Source organism: Diceros bicornis, chromosome 25 (assembly GCF_020826845.1).
Source record: "Diceros bicornis minor isolate mBicDic1 chromosome 25, mDicBic1.mat.cur, whole genome shotgun sequence".
Classification (NCBI taxonomy): domain Eukaryota; kingdom Metazoa; phylum Chordata; class Mammalia; order Perissodactyla; family Rhinocerotidae; genus Diceros; species Diceros bicornis.
Window position 1 is genome coordinate 43,175,410 of NC_080764.1, and position 14,981 is coordinate 43,190,390.

At 44.1% G+C, this 14,981-nt stretch overlaps 1 protein-coding gene across 3 annotated transcripts; it reads left to right on the plus strand.

Moving 5' to 3' along the window:
* The first annotated feature begins 1,041 nt into the window (after positions 1 to 1,041).
* BBS10 (Bardet-Biedl syndrome 10) lies at positions 1,042 to 14,024 on the plus strand. Of its 3 annotated transcripts, none has more exons than XM_058568752.1 (4): positions 1,042 to 1,245; positions 2,041 to 2,988; positions 11,825 to 11,931; positions 12,871 to 14,024. In XM_058568752.1, exons 1-3 carry the CDS (start codon positions 1,061 to 1,063, stop codon positions 11,862 to 11,864), a joined length of 1,173 nt encoding a protein of 390 aa, XP_058424735.1. In that variant the 5' UTR covers positions 1,042 to 1,060; the 3' UTR covers positions 11,865 to 11,931; positions 12,871 to 14,024. The 3 variants fall into 3 exon arrangements, with proteins under 3 accessions (XP_058424735.1, XP_058424736.1, XP_058424734.1); XM_058568753.1 differs by having other exon boundaries at positions 13,075 to 14,024; XM_058568751.1 differs by lacking the exons at positions 11,825 to 11,931; positions 12,871 to 14,024 and having other exon boundaries at positions 2,041 to 7,727.
* The last annotated feature ends 957 nt before the right edge of the window (positions 14,025 to 14,981 follow it).

The following is a 14,981-nucleotide window of genomic DNA, read 5'->3' on the forward strand; positions in this document are numbered from 1 at the left end:
TGAGAAAAGTGGAGACGAAAGAGGTTACTGTAAATGGCCCAGCAAACCCAGGTCTAAATCTGAAGTCCATGTTAACTATTTCATCCTTGGGAGAGAGCGCGTGTGTGTTTTTTGGGGGCGGGGCGCAGGGGAAGATTAGCCCTGGGCTAACATCCGTTGGCACTCCTCCGCTTTGCTGAGAAAGGTTAGCTCTGGGCTAACATCATGCACATCTTCCTCTACTTTACATGGGACGTTGCCAGGGCACGGCTAGGTCTGCGCCCAGGATCCGAACCACGAACCCGGCCGGGCCTGCGCATTGGAGCGCATGAACTTAACCTCTACCGCGGGCGGGCCCTGTGTGTGTTTTAATATAAGAAACAGCATGTTCTTTGTGCCTACCAGTATGTTGTTTTGTGCGGTTGGATTGCATCCAATCACCCTGGCCATGTGACTAAGTCTCACCCTCTGTCACCTCTGCTAAAGAAGTAAACCGTGATGGCTGGGGTTTCACTGTGACGCCCGAGCGCAGGAAACACGGCACAGCCCCGCGGAAAGCAGACAGCCGCAGCTGCGACCCGGCGGGCCTCCCCGGTCCCACGTCCCGGGATCGCCTCCGTGACGGGAGGGGCCCGCCGACAGCGCGGGGACGGCCCGCGCGTGAGCGCACGGCAGGCTGTGCTACGGCGCCTCGAGCAGCTGCGGGCGGGGAACGAGCCGCGCTGCCCGCGGGCCCTCCCCTCCTCCGTCCAGAGGCTCCACATCCGTCCTGGGCGACGAAGGATATGGCGGCCGCCGAAGCCAAGGGAGGGGCGTGAGAGCTGAGGAGGCGCCTGCGGTCTCCGCTGCAGGGACAGCCCCGGAAGTCCTGCCCTCCTGCTCCGCGAGCGCGCGGACCCGGGGCCCAGCCGCCAGAGCGGCCGGAAGAGCAGCCCCCCCCGCCCAACCCAAAACCCGAGCTGCCCCGGCTTCCGGCCTCCTCTCCGCCCCTTCCGCTTCCGGCCGGGTCCCGGCCTGCCCCCTCCCGGCCGTCCTGCTGTTCTGCAAGCGGTAATTAGAAGCCGCTGGCAGCCGAAGGGTTATGGCCGGCCCGGTGTCTGTGAAGGCGGCGTTGGAGGTGGCGGAAGTGCTGGAAACCATCGTGAGCGGCTGCGTGGGGCCCGAGGGGCGGCAAGTTTTGTGTACGAAGCCCACCGGCGAGGTGCTGCTCAGCCGGGATGGAGGCCGCCTCCTGCAAGTGCTACACTTAGAGCATCCCATAGCCAGGTACCCGCGTCCCGCGCTCCGCCCGTTAGAGCGTCCCGCAGCCGGGTCCCCGCGTCCCGCGCTGCGCCCGTTAGAGCGTCCCGCAGCCGGGTCCCCGCGTCCCGCGCTGCGCCCGTTAGAGCGTCCCGCAGCCGGGTCCCCGCGTCCCGCGCTGCGCCCGTTAGAGCGTCCCGCAGCCGGGTCCCCGCGTCCCGCGCTGCGCCCGTTAGAGCGTCCCGCAGCCGGGTCCCCGCGTCCCGCGCTGCGCCCGTTAGAGCGTCCCGCAGCCGGGTCCCCGCGTCCCGCGCTCCGCCCGTTAGAGCGTCCCGCAGCCGGGTCCCCGCGTCCCGCGCTCCGCCCGTTAGAGCGTCCCGCAGCCGGGTCCCCGCGTCCCGCGCTCCGCCCGTTAGAGCGACCCGTAGCCGGGTCCCCGCGTCCCGCACTCCAGCCCGTAGACGGACACCCCATGCATCTCCCTGAGCTTGTCCCTGAGGCTGTGCTCCAGGGAAAACTGCCCTTGGTTGAGACCAGTGTACTCACCGGTTTCGAGCGCTGCCCACAGGAACACTCTCCCGGACATCAAATCTTATCAACTCCCAAGAACATTTCTCACTCCTCTCCTCCCTGCTCCACCCAACCCTAGAACCTTGAAATAGAACGAAGTAACTTGAAAAAAGCAAAACTAAAACTCAGGACATCAAAGGAGCAGTATTCTCATTTTATGCCTGTTGCTGTGAAAACATGGTCTCAGCTTGATTCAGATGTAGGAAGGCAACCCTCTGAATATCTGAGTTGCTTTATTTCTTTTCTGTACAGGATGATGGTGGCATGTGTTTCCAGTCATCTAAGAAAAACAGGAGATGGTGCTAAAACATTTGTTATCTTTCTTTGCCATTTACTCAGAGGACTTCATGCAGTCACAGACAAAAGAAAGGATTCTTTGATTTCCGAAAATATTCAAACCCATGGAAGACATTGGAAAAATTGTTGTCAGTGGAAATTTATTTCCCAAGCTCTTGTGACGTTTCAGACACAAGTATTAGACTATGTTATGGACCAATACTTAAGTAGACACTTTTTGTCCATCTTTTCTTCATCCACTAAAGAGAGAACATTGTGTAGGAACTCTTTAGAGTTGCTCTTAGAAGCATACTTTTGTGGAAGAGTGGGAAGAAATAATCACAACTTTATTTCGCAGTTGATGTGTGACTACTTTTTCAAGTGTATGGCTTGTGAAAGTGGGTTTGAAGAAGTATTTGAGTTAGTGGATGACTGTTTTGTAGAGTTGAACGTTGGTGTCACAGGCCTTCCTGTTTCAGATTCCAGGATCATGGCTGGGCTTGTGCTTCACAGAGACTTTTCTGTGTACTGTCCAGCAGATGGTGACATAAGAACAGTGATAGTCACAGAAACCATTCAGCCTGCTTTTTCAACTTCTGGATCAGAGTTTATTCTAAATTCAGAAGCACAGTTTCAGGCATCTCAGTTTTGGATTATGGAAAGGACAAAAGCAATGATGAAATATTTAGAGAGTCAGAATGTAAAATTGCTCCTATCTAGTGTGAAACAACCAGACTTAGTGATTTTCTGTGCAAGACTGAAGGGCATATCGGTGGTGGAGTGTTTATCATCTGGAGAAGTTTCCCTTATCCAGAGGGTCATTGGTCTTTCTCCCTTTGTACTCCCACAGGCCTCTTCACAGTTTGAAATCTCTAACACTGCTTTGGTGAAATTTTGTAAGCCCCTTGTCCTGAGAGCTAAAAGGTATGTTCATCTTGGCTTGATTAGCACATGTTCCTTTATACCACACTGTCTAGTTCTCTGTGGACCAGTGCAGGGTCTTGTTGAACAACATAAAGATGCTTTATATGGAGCATTTAAAATGCTTCGGCAGTTATTTAAAGACCTGGATCTAAATTACGTGACACAAGCCAGTGACCAAAATTATACCTCAAGTCCTCTTATTTATAAGAATAGTAGAGAAAGTAATCAGTTACCAGAAGTTGTTAATGGCTCAATACAAAGCCCACATCAGGGCACTATTGTAAAGAACAGAGATGAACTGGCAAAAACTCAAACATATTTAAAAGTATATTCAAATTTGGTAGTTCCAAGTGTAGAATTAGAAACACGTATTCTATGTTCAACACCAAAAGTGACACCAACGGATACATACCAGACAGATGAAACATTGAGATGTTTCTCTCCAAACAAAACTGGGATAATTGATAATCATGAGTCATTTACCGAGAGTAATTCTGCTAATTCAACAACAGAAAATACTAGAATAGAAATTTCTTATGAAAATTTACAGGTCACAAAAACTGCTGGCAAGGGGAGCATGTTACCAGTGAGATATAAGTCACTGGAGATATGTACTTCCCAGAGTTACTGTTTCTCATCTATACCAGCAGGGTGTGTTTTGCCAGTGGGTGGTAATTTTGAGATCTTGTTACATTACTATCTTCTCAACTATGCCAAAATATGCCAGCAATCAGAAGAAACCATGGTTAGTATGATAATAGCTAATGCACTTTTAGGCATTCCCAAAATCCTGTATAAGTCTAAGAAAGGAAATTACAGCTTCCCACAAATATATTTAAAAGCTCTCCATGCACTACAAACCAGTCAACCCATGGTAAGCAGTCAGACAGGTTTGGAATCAGTAGTTGGTAAATACCAGTTACTAACTTCAGTTCTTCAGTGTTTGACAAAAATTTTAACCATTGATTTGGTAATCAATATTAAGAGACAGCCTCAGGAAATTTATGATCAAGATTCAGAAGAGGAACTATAAAACTGAAAGTTTTTTATTAACCAAAGTTTTAATCCAACTCAAGCCATAAAGTAAGGCAGGCACATGACCAGTGATTCTCATGTCAGTTCAGTCTAGTTAGGAAAACAGGATAACTTAAAAAGTCTTTGGAAGAAGAACACTAAAAGGTCACTAGACATTCAGACACAGATATTAGACTACGTTATGGAACAAGACCGGCAAGAAGCCTTCTGGATGGGGGAAACCACGATCTAGGTATGTTTTCTTTCCCCTTTATGTCTCTGTGTCTCAGCTCCGTATTAGTTGATGTGTTGGGGAGAAGGTGTTTCTTTACAGCTCCTCCTTTTTACTTTATCTCTTTTTTCACTCTCTTCATCTCTCCTCCCTCATCTTTCTGTATTTAGTTCATAGAATCGTTTAATCTCAGATTTGTTTATAATGCCATTCTATTTTAATTGTTTATAATATAAAGCATATTATTTGCTTCATTTAAAATAATTTATTTTCCCTATTCATAATTTCTAAAGCAATGAATAAAAAGTCTTGATTTTTTTTTCTCACAAAACATATAACTTGGGGCCAGTCCGGTGGGTGGTGTAGTGATTCAGTTTGCATGCTCTGCTTCGGCAGCCTGGGGTTCACAGGTTCAAATCCTGGGCACAGACCTACACACCACCACACGTCAAGCCATGCTGTGGCAGCATCCCATGTACAAAACAGAGGAAGCTGGGCACGGATGTTAGCTCAGGGCTAATCTTCCTCAGCAAAAAGAGGAAGACTGGCAAGGGACGTTAGCTCAGAGCCGGTCTTCCTCACCAAAAAAAGAAAAAAGCGTATAAATGAGTGTTTACTTTTATATGGCCCTTGTTTATTTCATTTCATGTGGAAAAGCCTGGATCGATTTTCACCATCCATACACCATTGAGTATGTATTACCAGAAATATGACCTTGTGCATTGTGAACTTATTTTCATTTCTTTAGCTAAAAGTTTATTCAAGAAAGGATATGAAATTTATACTTTCATTTCCTCCTGACCCCAAGAACTTGTAAAAATAGTTCAAGTATTTGCTGGTTTTTCATGTGTCTGGTGCATAGCCAGCATTCAATAGTAACAAATAATTTGAGAATTATGTATTTCTATATGAATTTTAAAATGTTTATATTTTATTTTAAATGTTTATAAATGTAAGTAACACTGTACGTCTAGCTGTGGATAAGGACAGTGTCTTCTACTGTTAGTAGTTCTGTAGCACTCAAGGCAGTGCTGTGTTGATACAGGCATACCTCGGAGAGGTTGCGGTTTTAGTTCCAGACCATTGCAATAAAGCGAATATCGCAATAAAGCAAGTGACATGAATTTTTTGGTTTCCCAGTGCATATAAGATATGTTCACACTATACTGCAATCTATTAAGTGTGCACTAGCTCTATGTCTAAAAAAACTGTACATAAATTAAAAAATACTAACCATCATCTGAGCCTTCAGCAAGTCATAATCTTTTTGCTAGTGGGGGGTCTTCTACAAAGTGCAATAAAGCGAAGCACAATAAAATGAGATATGCCTTGTACCAAGTATTCAGAAGTGCTTACTGAATAAAACTGTTATCTCTAATCCATTTTCCTAAATATACGTTTCCAGTGTACTAATTCAGTAAATTCTTGCTGAGTGCTTACTATGTGCCAGATGCTGAATATACCACGGTAAACAAATAGATATGGTTCCTACCTTTGTGCACCTTTCCTCAGAGGTTAATGGATAGATAGTGACACTACTTGAGTTGAGATTAAGTTTAGGAAAACGTATAAAAAATTTAATTACAGTTAAACTTGAAAAAGTGATAACTAATAATGTATTAGAAACTGTAACATCCTGTCATGCAATATCTCATGATCTGTTACATTAAATATAATTTAATTTTTGTAAGGTTTATGCCATATGATAACATTTCATTTCTGTGAATATGGAGAGAATAAATTAACTCTTTCTTTTACTAAATTCATAGATGTATGAACCTACTGTAAAATTGCTGTATAATTTTTTTCATTCACCTTTTTTTTTGTCAGGTCATTTGACAGTTTTGCTTTATTTTGTTGTTGTTGTTTTAAATACTCCTCCATAACTGAAGGCTTTCAAAGACTTTTCCAGGTATGCCTTGCATATGGTAGGCGTTTTACAGCTGTAAATAATCTCTAGTCCAGAAGCTGCTTTGTAGGCTGGGACTGGGTCTTTGTATGTAGGGCACCTGGTCTAATGTCTGACACACAATAACAGCCAATATGTGTCTGCTGGTGAACTGTTTCTTGAATGAATTAATCATTTGGTCCTCACAGATGAAGTCGTAATTATTTCTATCAACCTCTCACCGTCAAAGGATCTGTTTTGGGCGAGAAGGTGCAGAAAATGTAGAACAGGTCTACACAAAGCAATCTTTTTTTTTTTAAATTAAAAATATCCCTTGAAAAGGGTGATAAAGCTTTCATGGGTTATCCTTCTCATTTACAGAATAACACCAGGGAGTTTACATCACTGGGTTAGACAGAGGAGCACCTTAAAAAATGTAATGACATTGTACTTAAACCCTCTTCCACAGAGGATTTGAAGTGACCTGCAGCAAGAGCAGACAAAATTACAGTAAAATCTGAATAAAAATTAAAGAATCAAAACCAAAGAAAATGTGTCGATGATTAAGTTAAGGCCGTGTTCCTGTTTTCTATTGCTGCGTAATGAATAACCTCAAAACTTAGTAGACTTGAATCACTATGTTATTACCTCTCGTGGTTCTGGGAGTGGCCTGGACTTAGCTAAACAGTTTCCGCTGTATTCTGTTGGTTGAGGCAGTCACAAAGGTCAGCTGAAGTTCGAGGGGAGGGAACACAGGCCCCAGCACTCGATGGGAAGCGTGTCAATGTCACAGTATAGGAGGAGCATGTGGGATGAGATATATTGAGGCAGCTGTCTTTGGAAAATACAATCTGCTACACCATGGGAGGGAGAAGAGGGCAAATGTGCATTAACTTCTCAGCTGAGTTACTGTTTTCTGAAGTTGCATGTCAGTCTACCTCCCACAAATACATTTTCCCCAATAGCCTTTATGAGCCTGCTTATTTTTTCTCATTGAGCCAACACAAGCCATTTTTATCCCCAAAACAATAGGTATTAAAGAAGTGAACTTGAACATCTCTGAGCTGCTGTAGCCAGGGGCGCTGTTTCATCACGGAAGTGTTGTGGTATTCATGTTTCAGGCTAAATGGGAGAGGGAAGAGGAATACAATTTGAGCCTGAACTTTTATCAGAAATTACTCATTCCCTCCCAAAAGGAGTAGAATATGTCTTTCCCATCATCACAGCACAGCAGAGCAAACAAAAACTGCAGCTCAGAAACCATGCATACATACATTACATATATATGTATATGGTTCATATAGGTATTATACGTATGTTCATTGCAGCTTTGTAATAGGAAGAGATTGGTAACAACCTAAACTCTCTATTACACAAACTGAAAGGAGTAGGGTCAGTGATTTGGGGAGGAAACATACATAAGGAAGAGGTGGGGGGCTGTCCCCGTGGCTTAGCGGTTAAGCGCACGCGCTCCGCTATTGGCGGCCCGGGTTCAGATCCTGAGCACGCACCAACGCACCGCTTCTCCGGCCATGCTGAGGCCGCGTCCCACATACAGCAACTAGAAAGATGTGGAACTATGACATACAACTAGCTACTGGGGCTTTGGGGGAAAAAAAAAAAAGGAGGAGGATTGGCAATAGATGTTAGCTCAGAGCCAGTCTTCCTCAGCAAAAAGAGGAGGATTAGCACGGATGTTAGCTCAGGGCTGATCTTCCTCACAAAAAAAAAAAAAGAGGTGGAAAGGCAGTTTCTCAGTGTGTATGTCATTTTGATTTTTGAACCTTTTGAATACTACCTATTCAAAAATTAAAATTTTAAAAGTAGATGTAGAGCAAGCATATAGAGAATGCTCCCCAAGTAGTAATAAAGTAATAAGGTTCCTGATCTAAGAAAATACAAGATCAGCATGGAAGAAAAACTATATGAGAGAGACAGTGACAGATCAATAGAATTTTGACAAAAGAAGAGGGATACAACCCAGAGGGAATATTGTCTTAGCTATACCTGGCTTGAGGTTTTAGCACCAGTCTGGAAACATTCTCCTTAGCAGGCTACTATGAGCTAAGGATCAATGCCAGCAAGCAGTGTGGCATTCTTTTCTTTGGGGAATTTCCACAGTCCTGGGTCTGGCTCCCTCTTATGCAGACTCACCATCAGATATTGTCAGCACGCTGAGACCGGCTTTGTCTCAGTGGCTGACTCAAAGCAAACTTGTGAATGTGATCAATTTATTTACAATGAGAACTGTCCCAGGAACTAGAATATCCCAAGTCCATATGACCAATCTTTCCTTTATGGGAGTGGACCTATATGGGAAGTCAAATAATAATCAGGTGGTTGCTCAGTAAGCATGGAATCAGAAAAAGAAAAATCGAATTAACTGCATGATCCTTCTCCCGGTCTTCGTGCTTCAGTTCCCCAGTGCTCAGTCCTGCCCGGTTCTCCACCTACACTCGCTTCCCACGGGGTTCTATCCAGTTCCATGGCTTGGGTGCCACCACATACTGATAATTCCAAATTTTATGTTTTCAGCCAACTTCTGCTCTGAACTCCCAACTCAGTTATCCAGCTGCCAATCCAGTCTCCACTTGGATGCCCACCCTTAGCATGTCCAGAACAGAATTGCCATTTCCCCTCCCCTTAACCTGGCCCTTCCCGCGCTGTCCCATTCCAGTCAGAGGTATCACAAATCTCCCACTTGCTCTGGACAAAACGCTAAGAGACACCTTGACTCCTCCACATCCCACAGCCAACCTGTCCGTGGATCCTGCTGGCTTCACCTAGAAAGTAGATTTCAAATCCACCCATTTCTCACCATTGTCACTCCGGCCCAACCACTGCGTCCCTCACTGACAGCAGCCTCCTGGTGGTCTTTGCTTCTCTCTCACCTTGTACTTCTCTAAAGTGACTTCCCCCAACTTTTTATTTAAAACAATTTTAAACCCACAAAAAAGTTGAAAGTACAACAAACACTTATAGACCCTTCATCTTGATTCACCAATGACCATTTTACTCACTTTGTGCACATGCAGACACAATGAACACACGTTTTACTGAACTGTTTGAAAGTAAGTTGTAGACATTATACTTTACCCCTAAATACCTCAGAATGTATTTCCCTTGAACAAGGACTTTCCCCTACGTGACTGAGTGATTCTTTTTAAATGCAAATCATATCATTTCATTCCCCTGTTCGAAGTCCTCCAAAGGTTTTTCCTTTGCGCAGAATGAAATCCAAGTTTATCAGTGTCTACAGGCTGCTGTAGATCTGTCCCCTGCCCATCCCTTAGATCTCATCTCCTACCACCTTCTCCCTACCAGTTAACGCTGACTGTACCAATCAGGACGGCTTATGCCACACTGAGGTAACAAATAACTCCAAATCTCAGAGGCGTGACTTGTACAAGTTTATTTCTTGCTCACTTTCCTGTCTCTTAGGGGTCAAATCGTTTTCTTCCTCACACCTACAGCCAGGCTGTTGGAGCAGCCGCTGTCTGGAGCATCACCAGTCCTCGTGCCAGAGAGTTTTGGAAAGAGCTCTGGAGGGTCTGGCATTGGCTCTGTCTTTAAATGGCACATGTCATTTCTGCTCATGACTAGTGAGCCCAAACTAGTCACATGGTCCTACCCGTCCACAGAAGAACCAGGTAGTGCAGTCCTACCTCGTGCCTGAAGGAGAGGCAGCCAGAACATGTGGCAGACAGCACTAATGCCTGCAGAACTGGCCTTGTTTCTGTTCTGTGAACACAGAAGTTCATTCCAGCCTCTGAGCTTTCCACCTGCTGTTCCATCGGCTTAGAACTCTCTTCCCCTCTGATCGTCATATGGCTCACTTCCTCACTTCATTCAGATATTAGACTTAGCATCAGATTAGCATGTCTCTGTTTTAAAAAATTATTTGTTCATTTTAAAGAGCAGCTTTCAGGAGGAAATTTTATTTGCAAGTCTGTGCCAAAGCCCCCAGTAGCCTCCTGGATTGATGACGTGTGTTACGATTGAATTGCATTTGTACTTAGGTTAACAGTGCAGTAAAATATGCCTAATTCTTGCCATCTCTGTCATTCACAACTACTCCTTTGGACAATTGTATTTAGCACCAAGTAGAAGAGGAGCCTCTTTATCCCCTCCATCCCCAGTGCCAGATCTTACTGTACAGAGATGTCTGGGGGAAAACCTCCTGATCACTGAACCAAGGGTCCCATGCCCAGATTAAACGCTCCTAGTTACTGAGGGGGTGTGCTCTACAGACTGCTCAGGGGGGCATCTGACTGTGATAAACTCCATCCCCTGTGCCCTACCATACGGAAGGCCCTGCTGCAGCAACAGAAGTCTCCGTTTTCTTTAAAGGGAGCCCATTAAATAATCTTAATCCATATTCCAGAAGTACATTTATGCTAAACTTCTGGGGACTTCACTTGTGTTTCCTTCAAAATTTACACCTCATTTTGTCCTTAATAAACTCCTGTACAGGTACACCTCATTTTATTGTGCTTTGCAGATATCGCATTTTTCACACGACCCTCCACCAGCACAAAGATTACCACTTGCTGAAGGCTCAGAGGATGGTTAGCATTTTTTAGCAATAAAGTATTTTTTAATTAAGGTGCGTACATTGTTTTTTGAGGCATAATGCTATTTCACACTTAATAGACTACGGTATAGTGTAAACATAACTTTTATATGTGCTGGGAAACCAAAAAATTTGTGTGACTTGCTTTAATGCGATGTTGCTTTATTGAAGTGGTCTGGAACCAAACCCACATCTCTGAGGTATGCCTGTACTGAATTCCTCTAATTTGTATTTTATGTCTTACAATTTACATTAACTTGCAATATAATTAGTTTTAATAATTACTTAGGGGTTCTTTCACAATCCTCCAGATAGTAATTCCCACAGGAGCATTAATGAATGATAACTTGAAGCATTAATTGAGAAGGGAGTTATCTAACGTGCTCCTTGAGAAGACTGTTTGTTATTTGGGAAAAAAAAGTCCATTTATACATTTCTACTATATGCAATATTTTACTCTCACCCTTTTGAGAAGTAGAAAAGGAGACCTTTTATATATATATATATGTCAGAAGGAACAGAATGAACTGTATAGTGGAAACAACGTGGAGGCCTTTCGCAGGTTGGGTTTATGTTCTGCACTTTGAGGCACAGTGTACTGGGAAGACCAGAGTCTTGGGAGTCAGACAGACCAGTGCTGCCATCCTGGCTCCACCAGTTTCTGGATGTGTAACTCTGGACAAATTGCTAAATACCTCTTCTGTCTTAATTTCCTCATCTGTGAAGTGGTAATAATAGTACCTACCTCACACAGCTGTGGTGAAGATCAATAAAGATATCTTATGATAAGTGCCTAGCACAATGCCTGCCACATTATTAAGTAGAAGCTTAATAAATATTAGCCTTACTTCTTCCTTTTGTTGCCTATAAATTTTTAACTTTTCCATCCTTCCTCCAATCTTTCAGTTATACTAACTCATCTGTGCCCTAAGTGTGGCAGCATGGAAAAAAGCAGAGACCTTTGGGATCCATGCCAGCATGGGCCATGGATATCACAGACACAGCAGAAATTTGTTGTAGCAGATCGTATTTTCTCCCATATTTCCCTTGCCATATGCTTTTCTTACAGTCTGACCTTGATACTCTTCCCAAGGAGTAGTGGGTCTAAGTCCCCTCCCCTTAAACCTAGGTGGAGGAGGCTCAAGCAGCCCGAGGAGAGGCCCAGGTAGAGAAGAACCAAGGCCCAAATCCACTACCCTGGTGAAATTTCCAAGCATTAACTTTCCAGTCATTTGGGTGAGTCTTTGAAGAGGGTCCTCCAGCACCCAGAATTTACAGATCTTCTTCATGAGAGTTGTGCCTATTCCCAGCTGTATTAGAAAACATACTATAGGAAGAAAACTTTCCTGTTATGTTTTAAGAATTTGATCTTAACTTATGAGTAAGTCAACAAGTATGTTCTTCAACTGGGATGCACTGGTGATGCTGTACATGTTGTCAAAACATTGATGTGCTTCTGAACTGGTTTGGTAAATAGCTGTCGTCTTGAGCCTCCCAAGTGCTACCACCCTCCCCCCTTCCCACCCCACCACCCTGGTCACCCAGTCCCTCTCCCGGGACCCCCTGGGCTACCCCACAATTGAGGTTAATGCCTGGCTCAGCAAAAGAATTTCCAGGGCTCCTGGAATACATACTGTCTTTTAGTGATTTGTTTTCTATTCCTGTTTTGCTTATCTCCCCATTCTCTTCCCCTCTCCTTTCACATTGCACCCCAGCCACCACCCCCCAAACCAGGTAATCCTGTGGACCACCTACCAGGTGTCCTTCCATATTTTTCACTATAAAATCAAATGCAAATGTGTATACATATTCATATATGTGCATTTGCATTGTTTTTGGCCTACTTGGTTGAGATTTCTCTCAGCTTCTTGTCTCACTCACTGCCCTTCTGGGGAGGCAAAGGGACTTGCTTCCCTGATTGGTGAGTTTGGGTGGAGGAACCACACATGCCTGGCTCAGCGCTCCCTTTCTTTCTCTTGGTTTAGAGAAAGGAAACACAGTCAGCTTCATGCCTGCAGGCCCATAACTGGAATCGGCAGTGTTGGAACCATGACTGGGTCCATCTGTCTGATTATGAGATGGAGCATTGACCTGCCTGCTCCAGTTAGCGCTCTAAGCCCCACAATCCAGTATAAACATTATTAAGAGTTACTGTGGTGTTTCTGTCTCCCTCAGCCTGACTCCCATGTCTGCCTCCCAGTGGGAGGAGAGTTATTTACTGGGTCCCCTAAAACCTCATCCCTGCCACAGACATCACCAGCTTTTTATTGCCAGTGTCAGCTAAAGTAGCAGCAAGGACCAGTCGAAACCGCAGTGTCCTCCCCATCACCTCCACTGCGCCGGCAGTCACAGGCTCACATGGCTGAACTCTCTCTTCAGCCTCCACTCATCCCACGGTGAAGCAGGCCCATGAAGAGGCGTGGAGAAGAGAGGCCAATGGCTCCACATCACAACAGCTGAGCTACCCGTGGGAGGAAGGGCTGTGAACTGGACAGGAGACTGAGATTTTCATAATCATCTCTAAAAGCAATCACCAGAATGGGCTTAATTTAGCCAAAAAGACTCGAGTGCTGTTACTTGGCATTATTAATTTTTTTCCAGCTCCAGGGTGAATTGAGACTCTAAAAAGACAAAGTTATTGGGAGAACCCAAGTGTTCCATGTTCCTTTCCACTGAATAGAGATTCTTCAGTTAAACCTACTCCTCAGATGTGAAGATGGAATCACAGACGAGATGGAGAGAGCTCTCTCCAGTTCACAATTCCAGAGTTTGCTGAGGCCCGGCAATATTCCTGCTTTTGGCTGCCAGGAGACTCTCTATGTAAATTAGCTCAGAGTCTAATACTTGTGAGGAGGAACTAGTGGCAATGCTTTAATAAAGAAAGAAAATAAAGATTAGTTGAGTGATTAGATAAGAGGAATGTTTTGTTAATTTGATTAGGAAAATGGAGGGAATAGGAGAAAGAGAAACGAGTCATTCCCGGGTGAGGGGATGCAGACATCAGGTTGAATCAGCATAGACTGGAAGACCACTGGGCACCGTGCACATGAATAGCTTACAGTGGCTAATTAAGGTCGTGTTTTAAGATTGGTGCTTTTTGTGTCCTGTTTAAGAAATCTTTCCCTACTCCGAGGTTTGGAACTTTGGAATGATAACTAGGAAATTTCAGGGAAATACTAAATTTCAGTAATTTCTTCATAAATATGAAATATAAATATTTAAATATATATTAAAGATGTATAATATATAATATTAAACACATAAATATATTGAATTTAAACTTGAGTGATCTAGTATAATTCATTCATACTCTGTGAAAACTATTTTACAATCCCATCATAATGAGGTAAAGAAAAAAGTTATTTTCAAGTTATCTCTTTTCTAATTTATAACAAACTTTCTTTAATCTACTAGTCCAAAAAAGTGTCTTCACAGGAATTCTTTAAATATTACATACAGTACACTTAAACTTCTTCATTAGAATTGCCTTTTTACACGCCATTCTCAGAAATGCCTCCATTCAGCAGCTTCCTTGGAAATCTGGAAAGCAACCTCCTGAAGCTGTAACATGAACCACTCTGCAAAGATTTTATAATAGCACAGTCAGATGATTTTGCATTTGCCACACTAAGCATCTTCAGGAGGCAGCACTGGGTGGGACAGAGAACGTGGGCTTTAGGGCCACACGCTGTGTTTAGATCCTGGATCTACCAATTGCTAGTTGCGTGACCTTAAAAAAGTTACTTAAACTTGCTGTGCTTTACTTCCCTCATCAGTTCTTTCAGTTATGTGCTGCTGTGTAACAAATTATCCTCAAGCTTCGCAGCTTGAAGCAGCAAACATTTATTCTCTCACACAGCTTCTGTGCGTCAGGAATCTGGGAGTGGCTTAGCTGGGAGGTTCTGGCTCAGGTTTTTCCTAAGGTTGCAGTGAACTGTTGGCTGGGCTGCAGTCACCTGAAGACTTGACTGGGGTGAAGGACCCACCTCACTCACTGACGTGGCTATTCTTCACTACACGGGCCCCTCCACAGGGCTGCTGATGTGGCGGCACAGCATGTCAGCTGGCTTCCCCACAGAGAGTGACCCCAGAGAGAGAAGGAGAAAGCGCCGTGCCTTTTATGATACTGTCACTTCTGCTGTGTTCAGTTCATTAGAAGTGAATCACTGAGTCAGCTTATGCTCAATGGGAGGGGAATTACGCTATACCCTTTGGAGGGAGGAATGTCAAAGAATTTGTGGTTTAAGATCAGTAAAACAGAAGTGATAATGTTGATCTTATTGCAC

What these genes read in the sequence shown, in the direction of transcription:
- BBS10 (XM_058568751.1), top strand. Translation starts at nt 1,061, where the DNA reads ATGGCCGGCCCGGTGTCTGTGAAGGCGGCGTTGGAGGTGGCGGAAGTG. An exon ending in TTAGAGCATCCCATAGCCAG is followed by an intron (nt 1,246 to 2,040) that starts GTACCCGCGTCC and finishes TTTTCTGTACAG; the next exon opens with GATGATGGTGGCATGTGTTT.